Source organism: Thunnus maccoyii, chromosome 12 (genome assembly GCF_910596095.1).
Source record: "Thunnus maccoyii chromosome 12, fThuMac1.1, whole genome shotgun sequence".
Taxonomy (NCBI): Eukaryota; Metazoa; Chordata; class Actinopteri; order Scombriformes; family Scombridae; genus Thunnus; species Thunnus maccoyii.
Genome location: NC_056544.1, coordinates 8,326,015 through 8,352,029, shown reverse-complemented (window position 1 = coordinate 8,352,029; position 26,015 = coordinate 8,326,015). Strand labels below are relative to the sequence as shown.

At 41.0% G+C, this 26,015-nt stretch overlaps 2 protein-coding genes across 8 annotated transcripts in view; one reads left to right on the top strand and one right to left on the bottom strand.

The window, feature by feature from the left end:
• The first annotated feature begins 62 nt into the window (after positions 1–62).
• Positions 63–24,853, top strand: LOC121908219 (abl interactor 1-like). 4 transcript variants are annotated; one of them, XM_042428065.1, is made up of 11 exons: positions 65–389; positions 6,151–6,318; positions 11,708–11,884; positions 15,055–15,069; positions 15,694–15,797; positions 16,070–16,210; positions 16,423–16,523; positions 17,058–17,273; positions 19,082–19,171; positions 21,811–21,996; positions 22,100–24,853. In XM_042428065.1, the coding sequence occupies exons 1-11, from the start codon at positions 273–275 to the stop codon at positions 22,273–22,275; spliced, it is 1,491 nt and encodes a 496-aa protein (XP_042283999.1). In that variant the 5' UTR covers positions 65–272; the 3' UTR covers positions 22,276–24,853. The 4 variants fall into 4 exon arrangements, with proteins under 4 accessions (XP_042284001.1, XP_042284002.1, XP_042283999.1 ...); XM_042428067.1 differs by lacking the exon at positions 19,082–19,171 and having other exon boundaries at positions 63–389; XM_042428066.1 differs by lacking the exon at positions 15,055–15,069 and having other exon boundaries at positions 67–389.
• Positions 24,359–26,015, bottom strand: part of LOC121908221 (amyloid beta A4 precursor protein-binding family B member 1-interacting protein-like) — a 13,363-nt gene continuing 11,706 nt past the window's right edge. For all 4 annotated transcript variants that reach the window (XM_042428069.1, XM_042428073.1, XM_042428072.1 and 1 more), the window contains one exon: positions 24,359–25,158. In XM_042428069.1, the coding sequence (XP_042284003.1) occupies positions 25,019–25,158 (140 nt within the window). In that variant the 3' untranslated portion in view covers positions 24,359–25,018. The remainder of the gene's footprint in view (positions 25,159–26,015) is intronic.

Sequence of the window (26,015 nt, the reverse complement as noted above, 5' to 3'; positions counted from 1 at the left end):
AATAATAATATTATAACGTTATTATCATTATGGACGTATACGCCATCGCAGTGAAACGTTATTGGTCAACGGCTCTTCTCCATGGATCTCTCAGCCAATCAGCGACCACCGTTTATAACGTAGCTGCGATTGTGACGGGCCGTTGTGAATCGGAGGCCAGCGGCCCCACAATGCCAGGCGGGGGAGCCCCTTTCTCAGCAGCACAGCACAGCATCACCGCCTCGCCTCACTGAGAAAGGAACAGAGAGGAGAGAAATGCAAAGGGATGTAAGATGGCAGAGCTACAAATGCTATTAGAGGAGGAAATCCCTGCCGGTAAAAGAGCTCTCGTGGAAAGCTACCAGAACCTGTCCCGGGTTGCGGAATACTGTGAAAACAATTATGTTCAGGTAAGAGAAGGCTCGCTGCCATTAAATGTGGTGATTTTTTTCTCGGTTATCTCCGTCGTGTCTGCGGTGCTGGAGTAGAAGTGAGTGAAACCACAGGGACAGGAAATGCTGGTCGCAGCGAAAGGGATCCTCAAACCGCTAACCGGAGTGGCCTTTTCTTCTCCCGGTGTAATGATTCAGAGGCGGCTGTATGTCGTTATTCTCTGGTCCGGTGCTGGTCGGCCCGGTGTACCGGAGCCGTGTTCACATTTACAGGCTTCACTCGATGTATTGAAGGCTGCTGCTGGAGGTTTTTAGAGGGTGTGTCGTTGTTATGACCAAGTGGTTTGTCACTGACTGCATTCTGTTTGATAGGTACCCGGGACCGGCCTTCATTTATAAAAAAGACGTCAATTATCCCTTTTTATTTGATAATAACCAAACAGGCGTCACGTTTAGGCCACACAGCAGCGTTATAACGGGAAATTTCACAAATGAAACGTATTATAGCCATTTCACTCATGAAAATGTAAAGCTAACTGTAAGTGCTAATAACATTTTATGACTGTTATTATGCTAGCGAAGGAAATAGAAAAACACCATTAAGTGCTTAGCTCATTAAACTCATTATAAGTATAGACACCATCCACCATCACTAGAACTGTTATAACCATTTTTCATTATTACTCTTTTCTATCAGCCTATGAAAATAGCCTCCAAACATGCCTGTAAAATTGCATATCAGTGTATTATCATTAAATGGGCAGAGTCCCTAAAGACTTTTAGGGGAAAACACGAGTCATGCAAGAGTCTGTATTATGTGTAGTGAAACCACTCATGGTGCTGATATCATGTGTCCTACTACAGTGCTGAAAACACGTCCAGGGGATCATTTGCTTGTAATCAAATGCATGGTGCAGGTTAATGATAGGCGTGCCTGCTTGTTTTTGCATATCCAGACTGAATGTTAAATCAGTGTCAGGAAAAGTATGAACATATAGTCAAAAAAACAGTGCTTCCCAAATTGGAGACAAATATCAGGTCCTCTGGGTATCATTTAAGTTGGACTTTTATTATTACCATTTCTTCACCTACAAAATATTGTAAAATGTGTTTCACTTCTGCATATCTAGAAGAACAAGACTCCTTCAGACAAAGTCATATTAAATTAGGATCCATGATCAAATGTGTCTACATTATTGAAACATGTTTGGGGATTTCTGCCCTTAAGAGTTACTTAGAACAAAACCTCTTCACCCTGTCACTCTCCCACATTGGGCGTGCTTTCAGTAAACTTGGGTGAGAGCGTGGTAGACCATCGCTAGGCTGAATGGTCTGGTGTGAACAGCAGTGTCTGTTGACAGGACCAGCACATGCCAGAAACCCCACTGTGCTCCAGCGTGGTAATTTTTTCACTGTGGTGCTGAGAAAGCCCACAGCTTTGCCGTAATAACACGTCAGATCACTTTGCCCTGCTTGTCATCAGAAATGCTTATGTAGGTTACATAGCTTGGATGCACGTTTAAATTCTGACAAGCATACACAGTTCTGCACTACAGATCATTATGTAGAAAGCTACCACGTTTTATTTAAGGTCTCACAGGTAGATTTCTGGTGTATATATTAGTAGCAGTGGGCTATTGGTTAGACTGCATTACTTAGATATTCACTTGAAGATGGTTTATGTTTCAGTAGTCTGGATTATTGTGTTGTTGTAAATGATGTTTTTTGTAGTTTGTGGTACAAATGTAGTGGTTTTCATGTTGTTAGAAACACCCAGTAGACAGCTTGACCCTTCTATGTCAGCCCACTCACTAGTTGGCTGAAATCCAGTAAATAAATCCTAACAAGAATTGTTTTTCCTTCACCTCAAGTCCAGCTCTTCAAATATGTTTGCTGACTGATGTTGCTCACAGATCTGCAATCAGGAAATGGCTTTAAAATCTGAGGTCATAAAATTTATGTCAGCAGGTCAGAGCTAAAGGAAATGGTAAACCATGTGTGAGTGTGTGTGAGGTGTTTGCAGATGGACAACAGACCTCTCAAATCTGTTTCTGACGTGTGATCCGGGTGTCAAAAATAAAAAAAAACAAAAACATGACATGTTATGGAAACTTTGTCGTGCGATACAGGCAAAACAGTTATGTATTTGAAGTGGACAGAAGAAAAAGTAAAAGCAATAAAGATCTTGCTGACTGATGGTGGCTTTTGTTCATAGCTGCTTACATCAATATCCATCCTCTTTGTCACAAGATGTTTGTATTACATTTCCTATATCTATAACCCAGCGTGTCACATGACTAATAATGATACCATTTCATTCATCTTATTGCATGAATCACATGCTGTGACTAATGTCCAGAATGCACATTGAATGAGACAAAGACCACCGTAGGTTGGACTGGTTTAAAACAGTTTGGAGGTGTTTTTAGGTGAAATGATTCAATTCTGAGTTTGCTCTTACCGGCATCCTGTGTTATTTGTACTTAATTTGTATATTGCTGTGGGCAAGCGTCAAGGCTCTTTCTTAATCCATTTATAAGAAACTGATTCATGATGCTTTTCATCTCCTTCACTGCTGATTTTCAGAGCTCTATACAGCAGTGACGCTCTCTACTGCAGTATCTAGAATATTATTACACTAGGATATTCATGTCTGGTATATGAAGATGCATGTATGTTGCTACCTCTGAATAATGATTTCTTCAGGGACATTAAAAACACGAGCATGCATATAAACACACTTGACAAACACAAACAGGGGATGAAAAGTGAGCGTCGTGCAGGTGGATTTATTTTATGCTTAGATTGTGTGCAGTAAAAATTGTTGCTGTATTCTGAATGAAGTGCTGAATTGAGCCTTTTGCTTCTAGTTATTACCATGTTTTAGGCTATTTTGTCACTTTACTGTTGTCATCGATGTGAAGTTATACTTGAATGTAATAGATCTGTGTAATCCTATGGGAACAGCATTTAATCATTGAGTTTATGTATTCACACTATCAGCTGGAATAGCAAAATTACACAAAACACCACACTGGCAATGCATGCCCTGATATGTAGATCCACTGTGTGATGTTGGAGAAAGATTGAAGAGTTTATTCTTAGATTAGATGTTTGAAATGAGCCATTTAAAAAACTGACAAACTCCCACCTGCTAAATGACTGGTGGCATGAAACCAGAGCTCAGCTTTAGTATCTTTCTTAAGAATTTTGCATATAAAAATAGCAACTGTTTGGAGGACATAAGCTTTTTTAATATGTAAAATGAATATAATGCTATTTTTGGGAACAGATGGGCGTCGGACTAGTCCTGTCATCTACTGGATGCTTAGCATCAGCAGATATTGGCATGCACATAGGTCTCAAGTCTTCACATTTAGCTTCCAAACATGTGTAATCTTAATATTAATGATTCTCCATTTTGTTCCATTATGTGGTTTGCATATCTAAACTACCAAGTACCTATCAATATATTTGACTGGCTTTGACTTTTTATTTTTTGTGGAAGGAGACCGATAGATATCAGTATCACGTTTTCTTCAAATATTGAAAAAATTAACTGTGAATCCATGTTGCTGATCCGCACCAAAATCCCCCTCCAGCTCACATGATCCCCCTCTGACTCATAGCTGTTTCATTCATGACTCACGGGGTTCATGATATTCCAGTATCAGACCTGGTGTTCAGTATATGTCACCCATAAATTGCTTTATTTTAGTGCACTGTCTGGTGTTTTAACATACAAAAAAATCCAGGAGGAACTCTGACAAAAAGCCTTTTGTAAGCTCACTGTGATATGAAACATAATATCTGGAAGCAGGAGAGAGAGTAAGAGAGGGAGATGAACAATGTAGCAGCCCACTATCAGCAGGGGTTTTCTATACAGGACATTTTTAATTAGTTTTAAGTTTTAACCTCTCTTTAAATCCCTGCTTACACATCCCTTCCTCTCCTGCATGCATTGCACTGTGCTAACACTAACAGCGTGTACACCAGTATGTGATCATCTAAGTACTTTTATCATTCTAAGTACTATTTCTTGGCATTTTGCTGTTAGTGTGACTGATGAGAATAGTGAAATGTTCCAGTAGTCTGTACATGTCCTTGGGAATATAAGACAGCATTTCAGCTCAGGTATGAGGGCCTGCTCCAGTCTCTGGGATAGTGCTGTCTTTGTGTTTCACAAACTGGCAGTTAAAGGTTGACCATGTGACAGGTCACCCAGCAGGTCCCACCAGACATCTGCAACAGATGATGGTGCTGCAGGTGGTTTACAAGGTTGCAGGTGGACAGGTGGTACATGTTGTGTAGTGGGGTCATTGAAAAGGCTGCTAACCTCCTACCAGGGTGGGAAATTACCACCAGCCACCAGACAAATGCTAGTAAAATAATGATTTACTAATGAGTGGCTGGTGAATCTGAACATTTATCTGTCAGCGGCTGGTAGATTTTCAAAAGTTCTATAAACGTAGGTATATTTTTGAACTTTGGAGACGGAGTGTTTCCCTCTGTTTCCAGTCTTTATGCTAAGCTAACCTTTATGCTAAGCTAATGGTCTACTGACTCTAGCTTCATTCTTGATAATCTTGCATTGATCATTGAACTTATACACTCATGAGTGTCGCAGTTTTTTTGTACTTGATTAAATTTTTCATGAATCATAATTTCTAGATCAGCCTGTAACCAGTATTCATCATTACTACAGCTGGTGCAGAAGTGATGAACCAATGAATTTATTAGTTGATCGACAGAAATTAATCAATAGCCATTTTAATAATTGACTACTTTTAATCTATTAAGAAATAGAAATATACTTAATATTAATATGTGAAAAATGAAACATTTGCAGGTCACAATAGATAAAATGGTAAAAATAAGATTTTTCTCCTCATTTCATATATGTGTAATTACAACAACTCGAGGTATTTTGGGCATTTGGTTAATCAAATGAAGTGATTTTATATATTTTTTATGCTTTATTAGAGGGACATTAAGGAGAGAGAGATGGGGGGTGAAACGCAACAACCGTCCACAGCCAGAATCAAACCGCGGATGATGTCATTATATGGCATGCATCTTAACCAGTAGGCTACTGGAGCGTGATGAATGCAGTGCTTTTTAACTTGTGGTAGGGATTTGTCAGTTTTGACTTCTACCCTAAATGAGAAAGTGATGAAAACTAAATAATTAACACAGAAAATAATTGTAAGTCGCAGTTCTAGTTGTAGTTTTCTGAAAAAGTCTGTCAGCCCCTTTCCAAACTATAAATATGTCCATTCAGTCCACTTGCTATTTAAAGACATCCAGAAACAGATGGTTTGCGCAGCCTGGTGGCGATTTGGGATCCTATGAAATGTCTTGGCATTTCTGCTCACTGGGCTCAACTCCCACCGTGCACCTGTCCCATTTTGTCCATCCGAGTTATTCAGAAGTCATTGTTGTCCATTTCCAGGCTGCTTTGCATTCAACAAAGTAATTCCCCCTGAGCATCATAAACTCCTTGTTCACAGCCTGTCAGATCTTAACAGGACTTTGTGGTTTAAAAACAGCAGAGACCGTCACATACTGTCTCTTGTATAAAACTGCCCTCACACTCCTCTCTCAAAAAACTGATAGGAAAGTAACAATGAGAGTGCATCATTTCCTCTTGAGTGATTTTTGGAGCTTAACTTACTTCACTCTGGCAACTTCTCCATTTCTTCCACCCACTCGTCCTTCCACAGATTTTTCTGACTTCTGTTCTCTTTTCCTTGCTGTCCTCCTTTCCTCTTTCTGCCAGGCTCAAGACAAGAAGAAGGCCCTGGAGGAGACCAAGGCCTACACCACCCAGTCTCTGGCCAGCGTGGCCTACCAGATCAATGCCTTAGCCAACAATGTGCTGCAGCTGCTGGACATCCAGGCCTCGCAACTACGACGCATGGAGTCCTCCATCAACCACATCTCCCAGGTACACACTACGGCCCAAGAAAAACAGCTCCACTGCAAAAACAGTTTATTCAACGTGAAAGGCAATCCCCTCGTTGAAGAGGATAAGAATCAAGAGAAAAGCTGCACAGCAAACGGTGAACCATGTGTATCTAAAATGTTGCTTTTCAAATCAGCAAAAAAGTCTAAATTTGGATTTTATCAAAATTTAATCAAAATGTCACCATATGTACTTTAAATTCTTTATTAACCTCAACTACGAGGTACATGAGTTAACCAGGCCTTTATTTGAAACAGGATTATATTCCTATACAGAGTTTTATTTCTTTATTTCTTTTTATTTCCCTTGTTTTATCAGTACAACAACATCATCATGTCATACTCATCACTCTGTCGCCCAGATTGTCTCAAGTCTAACAGAAATACTGTTGCCATTCACTAATGATTAAATATACCCATTTCCTTCCTGTGTGCAGTGTTTTCGCTCACTGCTAAGCTACTGTCAGTGAAACACAACATTTCCTGCATAGATGTGATACACATTAACAGCCTTCTATGACTGAAGGGCACAATGCTTCTTGTTCCTGGTAGACTCTTAATGTTAAACATCTGCAGGAAGTCTTGAGTTTCACTGACAGTAGCTGAACAGTGATAAAAAAGAAAGAAGAAGAAGAAGTGATTTGAATAAATTGGTGAATAAAAACAGTATTTCTGTTAAAAAAAAGACATACTGCTGCTGCAGAAATGTACTGTACAGCATCCTGAATGTATAATGTGAGTGACTGATTGAACACATGCAGAGTTAGGTGCTCTCTACAGGTGATGTCACCCCTCATCAGTGTTTTTGACCTGGTTTATTAGCCGCAGTTGTTTTATTAGTGAATGTATAGTATTCATGGTTTACTATGCGGGTTAACAAACTGCTTCATATCTTCTACATCCTCTGAGGGAATATTGGTGGATCAAGATCAAATACAATAAAATACACACCGGTTGATATTATTCTGTGTGAGATTAACATGTTATAAAGACAGATATAGCGGGGGCATGGATCATACTGGAGCTGCCAGACCTCCACAGCCCCTCTTCAGTCCCTCTTGCTTCATCAGCAATCCTCTGTCTCTCTCTCTCTCTCTCTTTTCCTCTCTCTGCGCTTCACGCGGCCACCCTGCCTGTCAGCCAGTGAATGTCCCCGTCCCCTCCCTGTGTGCTTCATTAAGCCCGTCAGCGATGAAGCGAAATCCTGACGCCAGCATTCTCGCCTGGTTAGCATTTTCAGCTCCCGCTTTACTCCGCAGGCTACAGGATGGAGCAGAGTGAGGTGCTCTCTAATGACGAGCAAAGAAAGTCTTTTAGATATCGATCCTCCGAGATGATCAGTTCGTTTTCCCCCGTTGATATTTCTGCTGCAGGCGTAATAGCACTATAGGGTATTGTAACTACATTGATTGACAGCACCAAAGACAGAAACTGTTAAGCCAGTAAGGCCACCTAACTGCTGATGGGACTGAAAGCATTTTTCCTTATAAATAGCTCCTTTTCCTCTTCCCATCATGATCAAAATTAAACTTTGTCACAACAAGCATTTTGACTTGTCATTGCAGGAAAAGCACAGGTGTAAATGTGCTTCCAGACAGCGAGCGCTTGCCGCTGTGGCAACATGATTTTCTGTATTTCATATTGGCTACAAGCCTGTAGGCTAAAGCACAGGTTGCTGCTTACCACCCAGTACAATCTCATCATGCTGTTAAACAGAGCAGGTTAGTAATAGTAAGTTTTGCTAACTAGTATCATTAATGTTTTTTATTGTCTCAAACAGGATAATCAGACTTGTACTGTTTCTCTTCATTGATCTGTCTGTTCTCTGCTGGTGCAGAGGTATGTATATCACTCAGGAAACTCAGGAAAGATAGCCTGAAATCAGCTCTTATGTCATTTCCCATATGCGTTTCCCTCGCACAAGTGTCTGTGGTTGCCATGGTCACGCTGAGAGTCGCGCCGGCAAGTTCAGAAAGTTAAATCATCATGAATTCCGACAGCAGTGGCAAAGAGCCGTGCGCGTTCGCGAGAGCGGCACCGCCCCACCTCTCCTTGCCACTAGCAACTGCTTGCTGTCTTAAAGCACCGTTCGAATCACATCAAGATATGATGGCCATGTTCATATCAGAGAAGTGGATTGCTACTGTATGAGAATTAACACCCTATTTCGTAAGAGGAGAGCTGGGTCTACAGTGTGGCTCCGTTGTTGAATTTTTTATGGAAAGCCCCGATAAGATGAAGGAGAATGATACATCTCATTTCTTCATTTCAGGAGTTTGAAAATGATTGTCCTCAGTCTAAGATTGTTCAGACAGGTATCTCCCCAGGTCTCTGATTCATTATTCTAGTTGTGATGTGTCCAAGAAATTAAATTTTAACTCGCTCGGTTGTGCCAAGTATTTTTCTGGCTTTGGTTGTCCAAATTGTTTCGATGTGAAAAAAGTTAGATCGGGAAAGGAAAGAGGAAGCAGCCAAACCTTCCCTGCCAAATCCAAGTCTCATCTCTGGATTTAAAAGCCCCACTGCAGAGGAGGCTGTCACAAAATGATACAAGAAAGACTGCTACCTAAATGCAAATCAGCAGCTTATTTAATCAAAGCAGAGCTGTGGCAGCACATGTCGTCTCCGCGCACGAATCAGTTAACTTGAACGGTCGTGCCTAAAACTACGTCTGTGCATTCATCTGGAGCCAAATTACTCAAATGGTAAACAAAATGGAAGCACTTCATTTTGATTCTTTGGTAATTCAAAACATAAAGGCCCTTCCCACGAGTCTCTCAAGCCCTCTTTTACATTTCCTCGAGTCCTGCTGTCTGCCAGTTTGCTTTCTGATTCATCTCTTTCCTTTTTTTTTTTTTGCTCAAAATTTGTCATTCATCAGCTCGATGACCCACTTGTGTCTCTCTCGGCTCCATTTCAATCGGTCAAATCCTCTCAAGTGCAGGATCAACCTAGAATTAGTTCAGACCGTACATTCAAAATATGATAATAACACAGATAGGGACACTTGTGAGGTTTTAGTCACGGCCCAAAGAATATTATGTCTACAGCAGAATTGTCTGAATTTGTAGACTAGCTACAAAGCTACATATGAGATCGTTGATGTATGATATCACACGTCTCCTGACACGCCTTGGAATCTCAATGCAGACTACATCATATTTTCCTCCTGCCAATAACACTTCAACACCAGCAGCGATTCAAAGAAGCTGAATAAGAACCATCACTCAAGAAACACGCTTGACATTTGACTTTTGATAACATCTACAGATACAACCATGTGTACAACTCTCTCTTTTTTACATTTGCTGCACTGCAGTTGTGAAATATCTCCACCCTCAAGAGGACAAAATAAAATGTGTGACAGGGTGTACTTCCTACAACTTGCTCCACTGTAATCGCAGAGAATAATCATTTGCTAAAGCACAGATTTATTAGGACGCGACTATAGATCCAGCAGCGAACATTACAGCTGTACCATCTGTTCCCACAAACAGACTGCAGAGGGTGAGCAGACAGCCAGATGTTTATTAGAGTAAAGAGATTACAAAAGAAAATGAGATTGAGAGAGCGCAGGAAGGGCAGACAGAGGTCTGTCGTCAGTGATTAGGTAACAGTTATTATGTCTAGATGTTTCATAAAGATAGCCTCACTTAGATAACTTTGTGCAGAGGAAATGCTGAAATGATGCTGACAGGATCCAATTGTCACATACAGATGTAACAGTGTAGCAAGCGTCTAGAGACAAAATAGTTAATTTTCTTAGAATTGATTCCATCACCACTGTCCTTTCTTCTCAATGTCTTCTTGATCATGACAGTCCACCAGAAAGATTTTGTAGTTTTACATAATTAGTATCTCTACCTTGCTCTCTCTCTTCCTCTCTGTGCCTGCCTCTCAGTCCCTCCGTCTCTTATTTTTCTCTCGCTTCCACTAATCTGCTCTCCACCTCCACTCTCCTCAATCACTAGCAGGAAACAGGCGGGTCTTTTTTCTTACTTCCCAACCGAAGCTGGGCGTGTCGCCTCAGTTTCCTCTCCTAAAAAAAGAGCGTTGCATGTCCTCTATATACACTATATCTGGCATGCAGCACACAGACTTCACGTCAGACACGTAGAGAGTTTTGCATGGGGGGGGCTGCAGACCAGGGTCAACTTCACAACACCTAGACAGACTTTGAATCTCTCAGTCGGATCTTGGTTTACAGCACCCAGGGAGCAGTGGAGCTGTCGGGTTGACTGGATGAGACGTCTGATGAGACCGATGCGTGACCTCGTCGCTGTGTGGGTCTCACACACACACGCGAGCGTACATCTACTTACAAAACACGCACACACATATACGTTTTGTTTTTATTTTTAAAAATGTCTCTTTTTTTTAATCGAATGCGCACAAATGCAAGGAGAGGTACAGTACGCACAGTAGGATTAATATATTCCTCACACTAGCCTTAATAACACCCGCACTAACTGTACCTTCGTCAGCACTCTGCTCCCAAGCGTGACCTCATATTCTAGAGATGAAGCCGTCCGTCCTCCCTCATTCTTCACCGCATTTCGTTCAGCTCTCCCTCCCTCCTCTCATCCCCCGCTCCTTCCAGTTTCATCTATCATTCATAAATTGAAGGCCAATCCGTGCGGGCGCCTGCTGTGAGTGGTAATGACTGTAATCTCAGAAGAGATGGAGGTCACTGGCATTTTCATTCAGTCCTGGTGATGGGGTTAAAGGAGAGCTCTGTCAAACGGCCCCCAGGGTGTAGGCCAATGGAGTAGAATAGTGGGTCAGTAGGAGCTCAGAGGATGGACGCAGATTGTATGTCCGGGCAGTGGGAGGCTGAGAGACTTGAAAACCACAGAGGAAGAAAACGGATGAAATTATAAAGACACAATTTCTTTTTTTTTATATAGTTAAAGGGGCACTTTATCAATTTAACACATCAAAGTCAGTTTATTCATCATTTGCCAGTGGAGACAGTGTTTTTGGAGTTCAGCCCATACAAGGGACTAAAAGTCAGGACATCTCGACGATGAAAACTTCTGTTAATCAAACTCAACACATCGTATTATTTCATAATCAAAGCCCTTCAAGCAAATAAATGGATTATATCTCCTTGAGCTGGTGGAAGGCTTTTAATTAGAAACAGATGAAGGAAGTGTTGAATTTACATCAATTCACAGGAAACAGCAACAGATCAGAAGACAAGGAGGCCTCCAACTCAAAAATATTTGATCAAATACATGTATAAAACAGGCAAAAATGTCTCTTATTATAGCCTCTCCTCAGGGAAATGATTTACAGTAATAGAAGTAAAACAGAAAGTTGGATGCCTCCTGTACCCATCACTCACATCCTGCTTTGTTTCTCTCCCGCAGACTGTGGACATTCATAAGGAGAAGGTGGCACGTCGAGAGATCGGCATCCTGACCACAAATAAGAACACCTCTCGCACCCACAAGATCATCGCCCCGGGCAACATGGAGCGGCCAGTGCGCTATATTCGAAAGCCAATCGACTACACACTGCTGGATGATGTGGGACACGGTGTCAAAGTAAGACTGATCTGGATCATTATGTCAAGATAAAAACCTTAAAGGACCAGTGTGTAAGGCATCAAGCAGAACAGACGTGGCAGAAATGGAATAAAATATTCATAAGTATGTTTAAAATAGCGTGTAATCACCTGAAAATAAGAATTGTTGTGTTTTTGTTACTTGGAAGGTGAGGGAAGGAGTATTCAGTTGGTTGCAATCTGCAACCTCACCTCTAGATGCCACTAAATCCTACACACTGGTCCTTTAAATAGACTTAAAGATCAACAAATCTTAATATATTTATTTACTCAGCATTCTTGTTTCTGTTCACTCTCTAGCTACTGGTTTTCAAAAAGCACTTCTACACTGTTGTAGCTTCATCACAACCAGACTGACGCAGCCAAATCCTAAAGTCATTACTTTGATATATCGTCTTCATTTCCAGTGTCGATCGATATCGCAGGACAGCAAAACACATACTCAGTCCAGTTCACACCTGGCACTTTGATGTCTGCTTTCATAATTCACTCACACACATCCACTCACACCACGAGCCAATCAATACACTGGCCTTTTAGTTAATTAAGTACGGAAACGCATAGAACAAACACTTGTAAGATGCTAAGTTAGTAGCAGACTGTGACAAGACTAAAAAAAGTTTTGTTTGTCAGAAGTTTTCTTCATGCTCAGTAACAACTTCCCAAGCTGGAAGTTAATGGAAGTGTGGTTTTTTTGTGTTTTTGGTGTCCGGACTGAGCAAGAAAGCAACATCTCGGCCAAGTGTTCCCCACACCATCACATTCCCTTTTGAATCCCGGGAACATATTCTTTCAACCCTTTTCCGCCTCATTCTTTGATTTTTTTATTCTCTCTCCCTATGATCCATCCGCTCTCTCTCCTCTCCCCTCTGCTTCTTTTCCTACTTTTTAACAAAACGTGAGTGTGTGAGTATGTGTGTGTGTCTACAGACAGCTATGTATATCGATTGCTGGAGTCATACATTTCCGCAGAGTGTTTGAGTCATCCTCTTCATCCCTCTCTCAACGCCTATGTCTGTCAAGATAGTAGCCATTTTCTGACTTTCAAACAACACCATTAAAATTCAAAAGCTAGTGTTTCCTCCTCTGAGAGCTGGTTCACACTGAGACGGATTTGGCACGGCCCGCTATGCAAATGAAGCATCATTCATGGGTGCTGCGAATGATGGATCTCCGAAAAAATCAGTGCAGATCATCGGTGTGGATGCCAGAAAACGTTCAACCCTTTTTTCTCTCTTTCCATAGAAAAGGAATAGTACCAGCTGCCAAAACATGACTCAGATATGTGTAAAAAGGCTTGTTTTTGGAGTCTACATTTGGGGAGTGCTTTGTTCTATTCAAGTTTAGTTTTTTAAACAAAGTTTATATCATTTTAGGGAGGAAGAAAACCTCTGAGTATTGAAATATCCCTTGCTATTGGATATTTGAGCTATTCATTTTGAATTCTCTGTGATTTCTCTGTCTGGCTTTTGTGTGTGTGTTTGTGTATGTGTAGCTGCATGTGTGTTCATGGATGTGTGTTTGTCTGGCTCGGCGCAGACAGAAATGCATATCACATTGCATATTTTCCCCCCCCCCGAGAACACTCTCTCTCTTACACGTCTGTGAATAATTTAGAAGGATTGATATCATTTCATACTCACAACTGCAGCAGCCACTAGATAGAAAAATACTTCTGAGAGTGGTATATTATCTTATTTGCTGTTGTGTACATGCTCACGGTATGGGTGTGTTCATCCTGTATAAGAATCAACACTTTATTAGCACTGCCTATTTCCTCTTGGCTGTTGTGGATTCCCTCGAGCGTTCAAGGCGTGATCACCAGCAGCCCCTCTGCCTGCCATCTACATCACCAGGGGAACTCACCCACGGATAGATGGGAAGCCAGACTCGAGCACGGAACGACCCATTCACACATTTACGGATGACTGTGCTCTCCTCTCCGCCATAATAGCCTTTTATTGGCATTACTGCCAGTTACCAGGGCGACATAGTTTCAGCCACGCCAACGGTCTGAACCTCACCTCGCCGCTGTTATTTATAGCCTCGCTGTGCTTTACTACCCAAGTGCAACACTGAAAGCGTCAGAGCAGCCACATGTCGCTCACGCATCGCTCATTATCTGTAGTGTGTCTAACGACACGGTGATCCCGATTCTGATTACAGCCTGTAACGCACGTCTAGACGTTGACACCCACAGAATAGGCTCACACACACTTATATCAACAAGGCTGAGGTGTAGTTTCACTCTGTGTTTTTGAGCAACAGTACAGTTAGTGGTTTAATCTTTCTTGCTCTTTTTTTTTCCAAAAGCCGTGTTTAGAAACTGGAACAAAAGGAAGTTAAGTTCCTTTTCGTTAAGTGTTGGGTTGTTTGGTGGGTTTTTATCTCTGGCAGACAGGTGTGTGACTGGCATTCAAAAAAATAATGTCTCATCCTGATGATGGATGCTGGTTAGAGTTTATTGCAACAGATAATATGTGAAATGTTTATAAAATGTGACTCAAGATGAGTCAAGAGATGTGATTAGTACAATTAGTGAGCAAATGATTCATCCTTTAAATTCATAAGGTAATAATGCCAAAAGTTTGCTGCTTTTCTCTTTTTTTCTATCTTTGTTAATGAAATGCTGTTATTTATGTGAGAAAGTCTGAAAAATATCATAATTTCACTCCATACTGTAAAGGCAATTATTTATTTCACAATATAAACACAATGTGATTATTTATTATTTATTATTCAACATCATCATTATGCATAGTCAGTAGAAAACGTTTCTGATTCATTGAACGGACTTGAAGCAGAATTTTAGCCCTTGGTCACCTGGTCAGTCTACCTGAATCAGGTTGGGTTTAAGAAGCAGCAGCGTGGCCTGTAGTTGGGATTTAGACACTAGCATGTTTCCTTATATTAGTGTCCTTTATGTCTTATTATCTGTCTCTACTCCCTTACTTGTGTTTCTGTGATGCTCTTTCAATATATACCAACTGTAACAACTTAAATACAGCATATAATAATAAAGAATAGAAGTATGGTTCATGCATAATGCTTAGATTTCACACTGACTATCACTAGAATAACTCAAATCAAAGACTCACTCTCAAAACCATTAACCAACTCTGTCTTCTCTTTTTGCCTGCTTGCACTCAGTGGCTTAAGGCCAAGGTAAGAGATGCTTGTCTTTCTCTTCTTTTCCTCATGTGTTGATCAAACTCCAAGCGATCGGGGGACACATACACCCCTTAAAACTGTAAACAAGAATTTAACATTTTGATGTGAGATGTCGTTTCCTGATTTATTGCAGTGCAACAAAGCATCATCGTTATACATTAGAATATCTTCATGTGTTGTTGCCTGCTACTTGTAAAATTCAAATGCTCACCAGTTGTCATTAGTCTAACTTAACTGTTGCAAGTCAATACCTAATGTGAAATTTTCCCATGAATATTGTATAAGTTCAACTCAATGTGTATAATATGTTACAGTGAAGAAAAGTGGTAATAGGAGATTTAAAATATACATTATAATCATCCCATTTTACATGCACATGCACAATTTCTCAATCTAGGCAGCCAATCACCTGCTCCCTTCAAGCCTTAGTGCCAGTCTTTCTCCAAGAACTTTTCTGTCTGTAAAGCTCAATTGAAACTACTTCAGGTTTTGCTTAATTATTATCAGGTTGAGTGACTCCTCGGCTTTAATATTCATTGGCAGGGGAAACACTGCCGTCAGCTATTCAGATTATACAAACGCTTCTTTCCTCCTTTTAACTCGTCTTTGCTCTTCCAGCAACATGGGAACAATGCGGCAGGGCGAGGAGGGACGCTTTCCAGGACCAACCCACCTACACAGAAACCCCCAAGCCCCCCAATGGCTGGTCGCGGTACCCTGGGGTAAGAACTTATAGTTTAACATGTATGATTTGTTAAAGTTATGGTAGTCCTGATCTCACCAGCGTCGCTATGTGCATGTGTTTATCCTTGCACTTACAGAAAAAAAAAGTTGTTTGGTTTGGGCAGTGAATGTGTCCTGAATGGTAAACCATGGTTACATTAACAAACAGCATCCACAGAGCTCTTACAGCCTGAAGAACATTTTTTGTGTATTTTTGCGAGTTCATTTTTTCTTCTGTACTTCTCTTTCCTTATCTATTATCTCTGTCCAGGCGCAACACTCCCTACAAGACACTGGAGCCAGTGAAGCCCCCGGTGGTGCCTAATGACTACATGACGAGCCCGGCCCGACTGGGCAGCCAGCAGAGCCCTGCACGCACAGCCTCTCTCAACCAGAGGCCCAGGACACACAGGTAGCACAGACCCTGTTCATGTGTGAATGTGCACAAAGTGTTTTCACAGAGCTGTGAATCTGTTGCCACAGTGACAGGTATAATGACAGAATGACATATGAGAGAGTAATGATAGGATGTCAAAAGTGGTCATGTAATTAAGGTTGTCTCACGCCTCCTTTAGTGATCATCATTAAGGCTCTCTCTCTCTCTCTCTCTCTCTCTCTCTGCAGTGGCAGCAGTGGTGGGAGTGGCGGCAGGGAGAACAGTGGAAGCAGTGTAGTGGGTGTCCCTCTAGCAGTTCCCACCCCCTCCCCTCCCAGTATGGGGCAAGGTGAGTCCCAGCAGCCGTAACCTTTCATTATTGCTCACCAGGTGTCCACGGGTAGGGAGTAATTACTGGGTTTGTTGGTTTTTTTCTGTATCTCCCCGTGTGTCACTCTATGACTCTTATAGATCTTTTCACAGTAGACACATGGACTTGTCTTTGTAGCAAAAGCACAGGTGTTACTAATAACATTAACGATGGCTCATTAAGTGCAGTGTGTCCCAGTAAGCCATGACAGTGAACACAATACCAGGAGCCTGGAACAGATAAATAGAAGGCAGTCGTGGTTGATTTTATTATTCACACTTGTGCTTTTCCTTTAATGACAGGATGTATGTACATGCAGACATACTTGATGTTTTTTAATTGTGATGTTTTTATTCTAATGTGTACATGTAATTTGTGCTGTATTTATCATTTATGTTGAAATATCATATGTGTATGATATGTAGCGATGTGGGAGGAAATCTGGAACCGCTGTAAGTAACTGCTAAAGTAAATCAGTAACCACAATCCTAACGCTGCCGTCCTCACCCACAGTGGCGACATCTTCAGCCTCAGTGCCCCAGGGTCCCGGCTTGGGTCCCATCCCCATGTCCCAGTTCGGCACCATCTCCCGCCAAATCTCCCGTCACAACTCCTCCACCACCTCCTCTGCTTCCATGGTGTCGGCCACAGGCACCTACCGCCGCGCCCCTTCAGTCTCCTCCCAGCAGCCCCACATCAACGGGGGCCCAGCCTACCCACAGAACTCAGGTAACTCAGGTTTAATGCATTGATTTGCTAATAATAATACTTATATATAGGGTGTGGTTTGGTAGAATGCTGGTGTGCAGAAATATAAGGCTGTCTTAAGTGTGTGAAAGGAGGATCATAAAGCTATGGTTAGATTTTTTTAAATATCAAATATAAGAATGGTATTTGTTTTATTTTAATGTTCAGCATCTTATTATATTGTCATTGACATTTAAAATATCCTGAGAAGTCGTATCTAATCTAATGAAACTTGCAGATACACTCACCCGTGAGCAAATTGAATGTGACAGCATTTGTTGTATTACTGTACTGTCCGTTCTTGGCAGTTGTTTTATTATCCTCAATCCATAATTATGCTTATCTGCTTAAAACTCTCCTTTGGGTATGAAAGGTATGCATGGACTAGCCCTTCCAGAGGCTAATGAAAATGATTGATGGTTCATAATTAGTGAAGTCAGGCTTGTTGAAACCTTCCCACCTCAGCACTGCTTGTGCAGCAGCTGTCATTACCATTTCTAATTGACTTATGACATTGTCACTTTAGTCCGCCGGAGGACGCTTCTTTTTCAGGAGTGGCAGGTAGACAGAAGGGCATTTCAGGGCAGAGAAAAAAACATAAACAACTGCTTGACAAGGGGAAACCCAGGACGTACGTATGCATATTTTCTGTCAGAAGAGCAGGATTGATTTTGGCAGCCATCACTCTGAGCCATTCTCCTCTAATGGCTTCGCTCTCAAAGGACAAGCATCATCCTTGGCACAGAACAGAGGAGGGAGGAGGCTGTCTGTCTTGTCTGGGAGGAGAGAGAGAATGATGCAGAGCTGAATCAACTAGGGACTTAACTGGTACATCAAATGATCTCTGTGATGTCTTCTCTTTGAAATTTAATGACAGTGAAAGATGCGTGTGCATTTCTGGTGACTGTAATAGAAGTTTTTACAGTACAGAAGCTAGTGGCGGTACGTACGGAAGCTCATTGATCTCTCCTTGAGCTCAGAGGGTGCAGCTGTGGATGGATGAGGCTATGTGGTGAGAGCAGCGTGGAAAAATAAGACGTTACTGCCCAGTCAGATTACAGACGCCCCTCCATCACATGTGATTTATGAGTCAGACCTGGCGTGCATGTGTGTGACATCATGTCTTTGAGTGAGGACAGCTGTGTTTCTCTTTGTTTGTATGTCCATTTATCTTTTTTTTTTATGTCAAAGCCTCTTTTTAAGGGCAGAAGGTAGAGATTACATGAATACAAAGCCGTTCAGCAAAGGGTGTGATTAAACTCAAATGTTGCTCTTGATCCACACACACTACTCTAATGAGCATTGAGTTAAACTGCTAGTTCGATCACATGTGGATGCTGCAGCTCTACTTGTCTACTTGTCATTCTGTCACCTTGCTACTGTTGTTTTTTTTGGGGGGGGGGGTTGTGTAGTGCTTTGTACCTCTTTCACTGTAGCAGAAACCTTCTGCTGCCCACAGCTTTTGCTTTTGACTTAAAACAGATGCTGATGAGGTAGATTCTCAAGCTGAGATGAGATGACTGCCTCTTTAGCACAGCTTGAAAAACGCAGCACAAAAGAACGCTGATTGGAAATGTGTAAATGAGTTGCTCAGCAATGCTTGCTGCACTGTTTCGCTCGCTCACAAGCTTTTTTATTTTCTTTTTTTCCCCCTCTCTGTCTTCATTCTGCTTTTCCTCTCATCTATGATGTTTTCTCTCTATGTCATTGTCTTTCTCCCTGTCCACCACCTCCCATCGCTCTCCGTCTCTCTGCTGCTTCTTCTGCTTGTCTGGGTGTTGCCGCTCCAGTGTCTGTGGCTCCTCCGCCTCCTCCTCCAATGGTCCAGCTGACCCCACAGATCCCTCTGACCGGCTTTGTGGCCAGAATGCAGGAGAGCAGTAAGTACTCAACACATACATAGACATGTTACGCTGATATACATGTATAACTACAATTAAATGTACAAATACACTGTACACTGTAAATACCCATTTTATACACATATATACAAACTCACTTGTGTGCATGCATATTTCCAAAAATGCAAAAAAACGTATACTTTTCATTCATTCACATCCACCCACTCTAAGAAACATTCACTCACGTCCATTTGCAGGAAAAAGCACATATGTGGGCATCTCCACATGCATACATATAGTATATACAGTCTACGTGGAGACATCTTTCCTCATTCATCTTAACAATAATCTGAAATGGTCTCAGCATCCACACACTGCTTCACATTCACACTCAGCACTGCGGCTTGCTGCACTCAGCACACCTTTTCCTGCACCGTGTGCAGGGTTGAGGGCGCCCGTGTCCCTCAGATGTCTGTCTGTTGCCATGGCGATGGATCACATAAAACGTGCGTCCTGTACTCTCTGTCCACCGAGGAGAGAAAATGTGACCTGATGCCGTGTCCTGATTCTCCACCCGCCTGTCTAGAGAAATGCAGCTGTGTTAGCTGTCTAACTGTCTGCATCTGTCTGTCAAGCTAAAGGCAAGCAGCCAAAACACTGAACCGAAGGACACGGCTGGCTATGAGTCATCCAGTCCAATACAGAACAAACTGTTTTAATATACTATATGTGCATCCCTCTGTAATTGTTTGCTGACTAAATGTATGCTGCTCTAAAGCAGACGCTAACATAATTAAGAATTTGGACAATATTCATATGAATAAATGTCTGCAACATCATTCAAGCTTTAACATTTGCTCTTTAGCCAGTGTCTGGAAGGTCTTTCTCTGTACTAGTCCGCTGGCTTACAGGAAGTGCTGCATTTTAGCAACAGTGATTATTATGTAAATAGAAGAAGAACTGGGTACTTAGTATGAGGAGCAATAACCACCCTGACTGAACAGACAGAGAAAAGAATGCCACAGTCCAAAGGAGGTCACAACACTTAAAACGCAGTGGATCTCCTGTGCAAAAACAGTGAACTTCATCTCCTAGATTATCGGTTTTATACTTAATAAAACTTACAAATAGATACCCAAACATGTTATTACATGTTTTTTTTTAATAGAAGATATCATGCTTTGTCTGTCAGCATGAATTGTAATTCATTACTGTCACAGAGGCTTCCAGAAGTCAGATGCAGTCCTTGCCAACTACATACTCACACTCTGACTAAAAGTAATGTATGCTGTGTTTACACAGACCTTTAAAATGGGTAATGGATATGACTAATACAATCCAAGAGAAGCATTTTCAGCTCTTAATGCTCAAACAGATTTAAAGTCAGTTGTTAGACCAGAGGAAAAAGGTGCGTAAGCAGATTGGAATCGAGGGGACACGTTATTTAAATTTAGTCCTCTTGTGCATTATCACCAGTTGTTTAATTCAACAGCAGCAGCCTTATGAATTAGTTAGATAAGAGGTAGGGAGGGTTGTTCTTTAATCACTGGACATATGGGTGAAAGGCTGCAGGGAGACTCGCTTTAAGATTAACTGGGTGAAAGAAGGAAAAGACTGCAGCACCAAAGGATCAGTGTCAGGGCCGAGTAAAGCTTTTAAAATCGCAATTATGTATAACACTGATCCACCCATATTACCACCTCGCATTGGTGTGAACAGGCACATAGAAATGATGAGTCCTTGCCTGCGTTACTATCAGCCGTACGACACAGAATCACCCCCGACTGAATGCAGAAATACAAACCAGTCTCACTTCATTCTAAGTAGGTCTCACAAAACCGACTCAAGGGAGTATTTAGGGTGTTTGTGCTTAAAAAGAGCATGTGCTAACTTTTCAGGGGAAGAAAAATGCAAATCACACAAGTTTTTGAATATCTTAAAATGAAGCCACAAAAACACTGAGTTGTTATTTAGCAGTTATTTGAAAAAGTAGTTTAAAATGTTTTGTTCTTACTCGAGCTCTCTATGGGGTGACATAGAACTGAGTAATACTAGTAATACTTGTTGTACTAGAGTCAATAATATTAGTGCCATAGCCACAGTACCATTGAGGACACTGAGATCATGAGATGTTGTGCAGTCTATTTTATTCTATAACTAACACACGGTGGGTATTTATAGGCTGATTCCAGGATTGTAGGGTCCATATATGTAAATGTTACTAATTGTAGGACAGTAAATAAATGAATGCAATATTTCCCCACAATAATGTTACGTTGTTCCTGGCAGTGTGATGATAGCTTTGAAACTTGTGCTCATGACCTCAGTATTTCTAAAATCCTGGATCCGGAACCTGAATACTCATAGTAGTTGTATCTTCTGTCTTACATATGAGTAGAAAAAAACCCAAAGCTGCCCTCTAGTGGACGCTTGAAACTCTGCACATTTACTCTAAAATTGAATTGTCTGCAGAGTTCTTTGTAGTAAAAAGATTCCTGTTGGTTTAGATGATGGTTGCCAAAATGCAAAAAAATAATTAGACAAAATGTTGGCTAGATTAAGGTCTATAAAAGTAGTACTGAATATTGAAACTGAAACTTCATACAAACCCTGCCTGAAGAGGTCTGACACTCTGTGTGCTCTTTTTTCTCATTTAATTTCTCTCTGTCCTCCTTCAGTAACAGACAGCCCAGCTCCGCCCCCTCCGCCTCCCCCAGAGGACATGGGTGTGTTTGAGGAACCCTCTCCCCCTCCTCCCCCCCCACCCGTGGACTATGAGGAAGAAGAGGCCGCGGTTGTCCACTACAGCGATCCCTACGCTGACGGAGACCCCCACTGGGCCCCCAAGGTTTATTTAGAGAAAGGTTAGTGCCAGAGCAAACAGTCTGGTGGAAACTGTAAACCGATAAAAAAAAAAGACATTTGTAAGGTTAATTCTCTTTCCATTTATTTTCTGCCTCGTCCCAGTTGTGGCCATCTACGACTACTCCAAGGACAAGGAGGATGAGCTGTCCTTCATGGAGGGAGCCATCATATACATAATCAAGAAGAACGACGACGGTTGGTTCGAAGGCGTCTGCAACGGCGTCACCGGACTCTTCCCGGGAAACTACGTCGAGTCGATCATGCACTATGCTGACTAAAAAAAAAAACAAACAAACAAAAAAACACATACACAACATGGCAGTGCAGTTTTAAACAAAGGTAAAAACCGTGAAGATGTACAGACGTATGCAGTCCGGCGATAGCAGTTCATACAGCTCCCATTTTGAATGAAGTGCCATGGTGAAGTCTTTGGAATTTACAAATGGTTTTTCTTTTGGCGGAGCTCGTGCTTGCACAGTTTTGTTCTGCTCCCAGAAAAAAAAGAAAAAAAAAAAAAAAAAAAAGAGGTGTCGCACAAAGAAGGAGGGTGCTGAAGCTTTTGGAAGAGCGAGGTCTGTTAGTTTACACTGTGGACAAAAAGGGAGGGGATAAAAGCTTTCTTTCTAGCGCCGTCACATCTGTGGCGCTCGAACTGTAACGGTCACATTTTGCCTCATAAGAAATGAATCACTGAAAGGAAAAAAAAAACACACTTCAGAGTAGTTTCAAAACAATACCAAGTAAATTAGATGTAGTGTTAATTTGTGTACGTGCAAACAACCCAGTTTAACATATCTACAGTATTTGCAGTTCATTCAGGAAAGTGAAGTATTGCTGTGATTTGAATTGAATAGACGAGGCAGTGTAGTGCTCCTACCCCTTCTTTTGCACTGTAGTCCAGCAGACCGGCTACATTTAAAAGCTCTTCTCTCTTTTCAAAAACATCCATCTTACCTTATCAAAAAAACAAACAAAACAACAACAAAATAAATACTGAAAAGGACAAAGAAACATCAACAAGTGCATTAGGACACGACTGAATGTTCAATGCCGTCGATGTCCGAATCACAAAGATGTTAAAGAGGAGGCGAGGGGGTGAGAAAGCAACCTGGAGTTGTGTATTTACTATGCTAAGGTATGTGTCGGTGGGGATGGTGTTAAAAAGGGTGAACTGAGTGTATAGGATGCATTACAAAAAAAGAAAACTGTTTCTTCTTTCTGTTCTCTAACTTGTATATAAACTGTAACGTGAGAAGCTGCCAGTACAAGTACATTTGTCAGTTAGTGTGTTTTCACCTGTGAGTTTCCATCGGTGTCAGTGGAGGTGGTGCCAAGATTGGATGTTTTGTTTTTTTTATTTTATTTTTACTTGAATATTAATTTTATCCATCACTCACAGTGCCATTATAACTCGATCTGGGCAAAGTGGGCGTGTATGAACATTTATTTTTCTATGTTAAGTCACAGCTATATCATTTTCATCATCGATTATATTTTGTCATGCTGTCCAGCTACTGTAGCAGAGCCGTGTCTTGCTTAGAACAGCAAATGTGAAGCAAAAGGAAGGACTAACTTGTGTGTCTACATGTGTTTTTTTTTTTTTCCATTGTGTTGGAATAGCTGCACTGATTAGTTATCAACAACTGTGATGACTTTATGATTTCTGTCTTTGCAACATGAGAGTTGCCATCCAGAAGTATCAACTAACCTTTACACTTCTTTCATCGGTTGCTGGTGCGGTGCTTTACATTGGTGCTCAATAACCATAATCACCAACCCAAACAACCTCAACTCAAGACCGATCTACGTAGAAATGTAACAGAGGATTTTAGTCTCCTTATTTTGAGTGTGAACATTCATCAGTTTTGATTGTAATCTTCTTCAATCACTTCTGCATCTTAGTGAATGTAGGCGACTCAGCAGTAATGTTACTACAGCTAGATTCAGCCTGCAACATGTGTTTCTCGTCTCGAGGCTGTGCTGCATATGAAAGACACCTGCAGTGAAGGAATGAGCTGCAAACCCGAAGGGTCTTAAAAGCAGCGCTTGATATGAAATGTTTCTTCTTTTTTTTTTCAACTCTACTACGACTATATGATGCCTGCTCTTACAAAGTGATTGTCGGTGCAAGTAAAACTCACTGTCAAATATCATCGAAGCTAATGTTTATCTCAGAATCTATGTTTGTAACAAGCCACATAAACAAACATAATCATATGTACTGAAATGACGGGCATTCAAGTTGAGCTATTGTTCAGAAATGGAACAAAAGTAGAATGGCTTTCTTTTGTTGTTGGGAGGGGGGGGGGAATTTATTATGTTTCTCCACACAGACACATAGAAAAGAAGACATAATGCCAACTCAGTCAAATGATCAGTATTCATTCAGCCACTGTGCATGGAAGTATAGAAACATCATTGCCACTACATCCCATTCTTGATTGTATTTTTTGTGAGAAAACAACTTTTTCTACCTAATGTATTTCTAGCTTTGCATTCAACTTGTTTTTACATCTGTGTCTGAAGCTGCTGAGGAAGGTTTGCTAGCAGTTTGTATGTAAAGGATTTATTTATACTTTTTCATAGAGAAATCATGAGACAACCACTGACGTGCAGAACTTTGTAATGTTTACCACTTTACGTCTAGCATTTCAGGGCATCACAGGTCAAGTCGCCTTTCTTTGATGTGTGTTTTCTTATGATGAAACGTGGAAGAAAAGAAGAAAAAAAAAATATCCGTAACTTAAATGTTCATGGGAACAGAATTCAATATTTGTCCTCTCTCAGTTTGTACATAGGATGTGTTCATTGAAATTTATGTACAGTCTTTTTGTAATAAACAGCTCATTGAAACGATGAACATAAAGGTGTGGTTTGTGTGTTATAAAACTGTTGGAGATGATTTATGTTTGTCTGAAACAGAACGCGAATAAATACGATACATTTGAGAATAAATAACTGCTTTTAAAATACGCCTTTGTGCATCGTAAGCTTGTAACGAGGAGGGAACAGGTATCCGTCTCAAACTTGTGCGTGTTCAGGAGGAGGAGGAGGGATGAAGTCAGGTGGTAGCTCATGTGGATAGTCTTCAACACTTGTGGTCTTGGGTGGAGATGGACCAGCAGGTTGTGGGCTGATCTGAGGGACTTGACCATTTTTGTCTGTAGAGAGAATGAAATGAAAATCAAATCCAGAAATGCACAGTAGGTTTTAGGGTTTAAATATACAGTATTTCAAGCAGGCAAATTCCTTCCCTCTATATTCCTCTCTGTTGCTGCTGTTCAAAAACAACAGAGTAAAGTTTTCACAAAAAAAAGGGCATGAACATTCTCAGAAATGTGTCATTTTTCTTGTGTTCTTAAATGCCATACATATACCTTTGCATGTCTTCTATAAGTCAGTTAGGAGTGACCAGCAGAGGCAGTATTGAATTTGCAATATGTATTATACTGACTGAGCTTTGAAATATAAGATATATATATACATTTTGCCAGTAAGCCTTTTAGGGAAACGTTGCAGTCATGGATCAACCTGAACAATTAAATATATATTTTTGTAAAACATACACATATTTTACTACAGATGCTTCTCAACTGGTTACTACTGGTTACTATCCTTTAACTAATTTAAGATTTTTATGAATGATACCACAAATAGCATATATTGATATTGCCAACATAACTGTAAGGAACGCATCTTGTATAAGATTTCCTCTTGCATGCTACAATATTTTGTCGCATATATAATGTTGGACAATATGAGATGGGCATGAAGCTGATGTGACGCAGTCATGACACACCACCTTTGGAGGCCTGCTATTGGTTGATTCAGAGCTTGAGGGAGGGCATTTTGGTAGACGTAATTGTCTTTATTAACAGGAGTCACTGCACTTAACACTCAATGTCAGGGTCACATAGACTAGTTACTTTTAGTTTCTTTATACAAAGACTCTTAAGTCTAAGCTTCTAAGAATTTTTTGAGTTTAGGTTTAGGAGTTTAGGATCATATCTTAACCTTT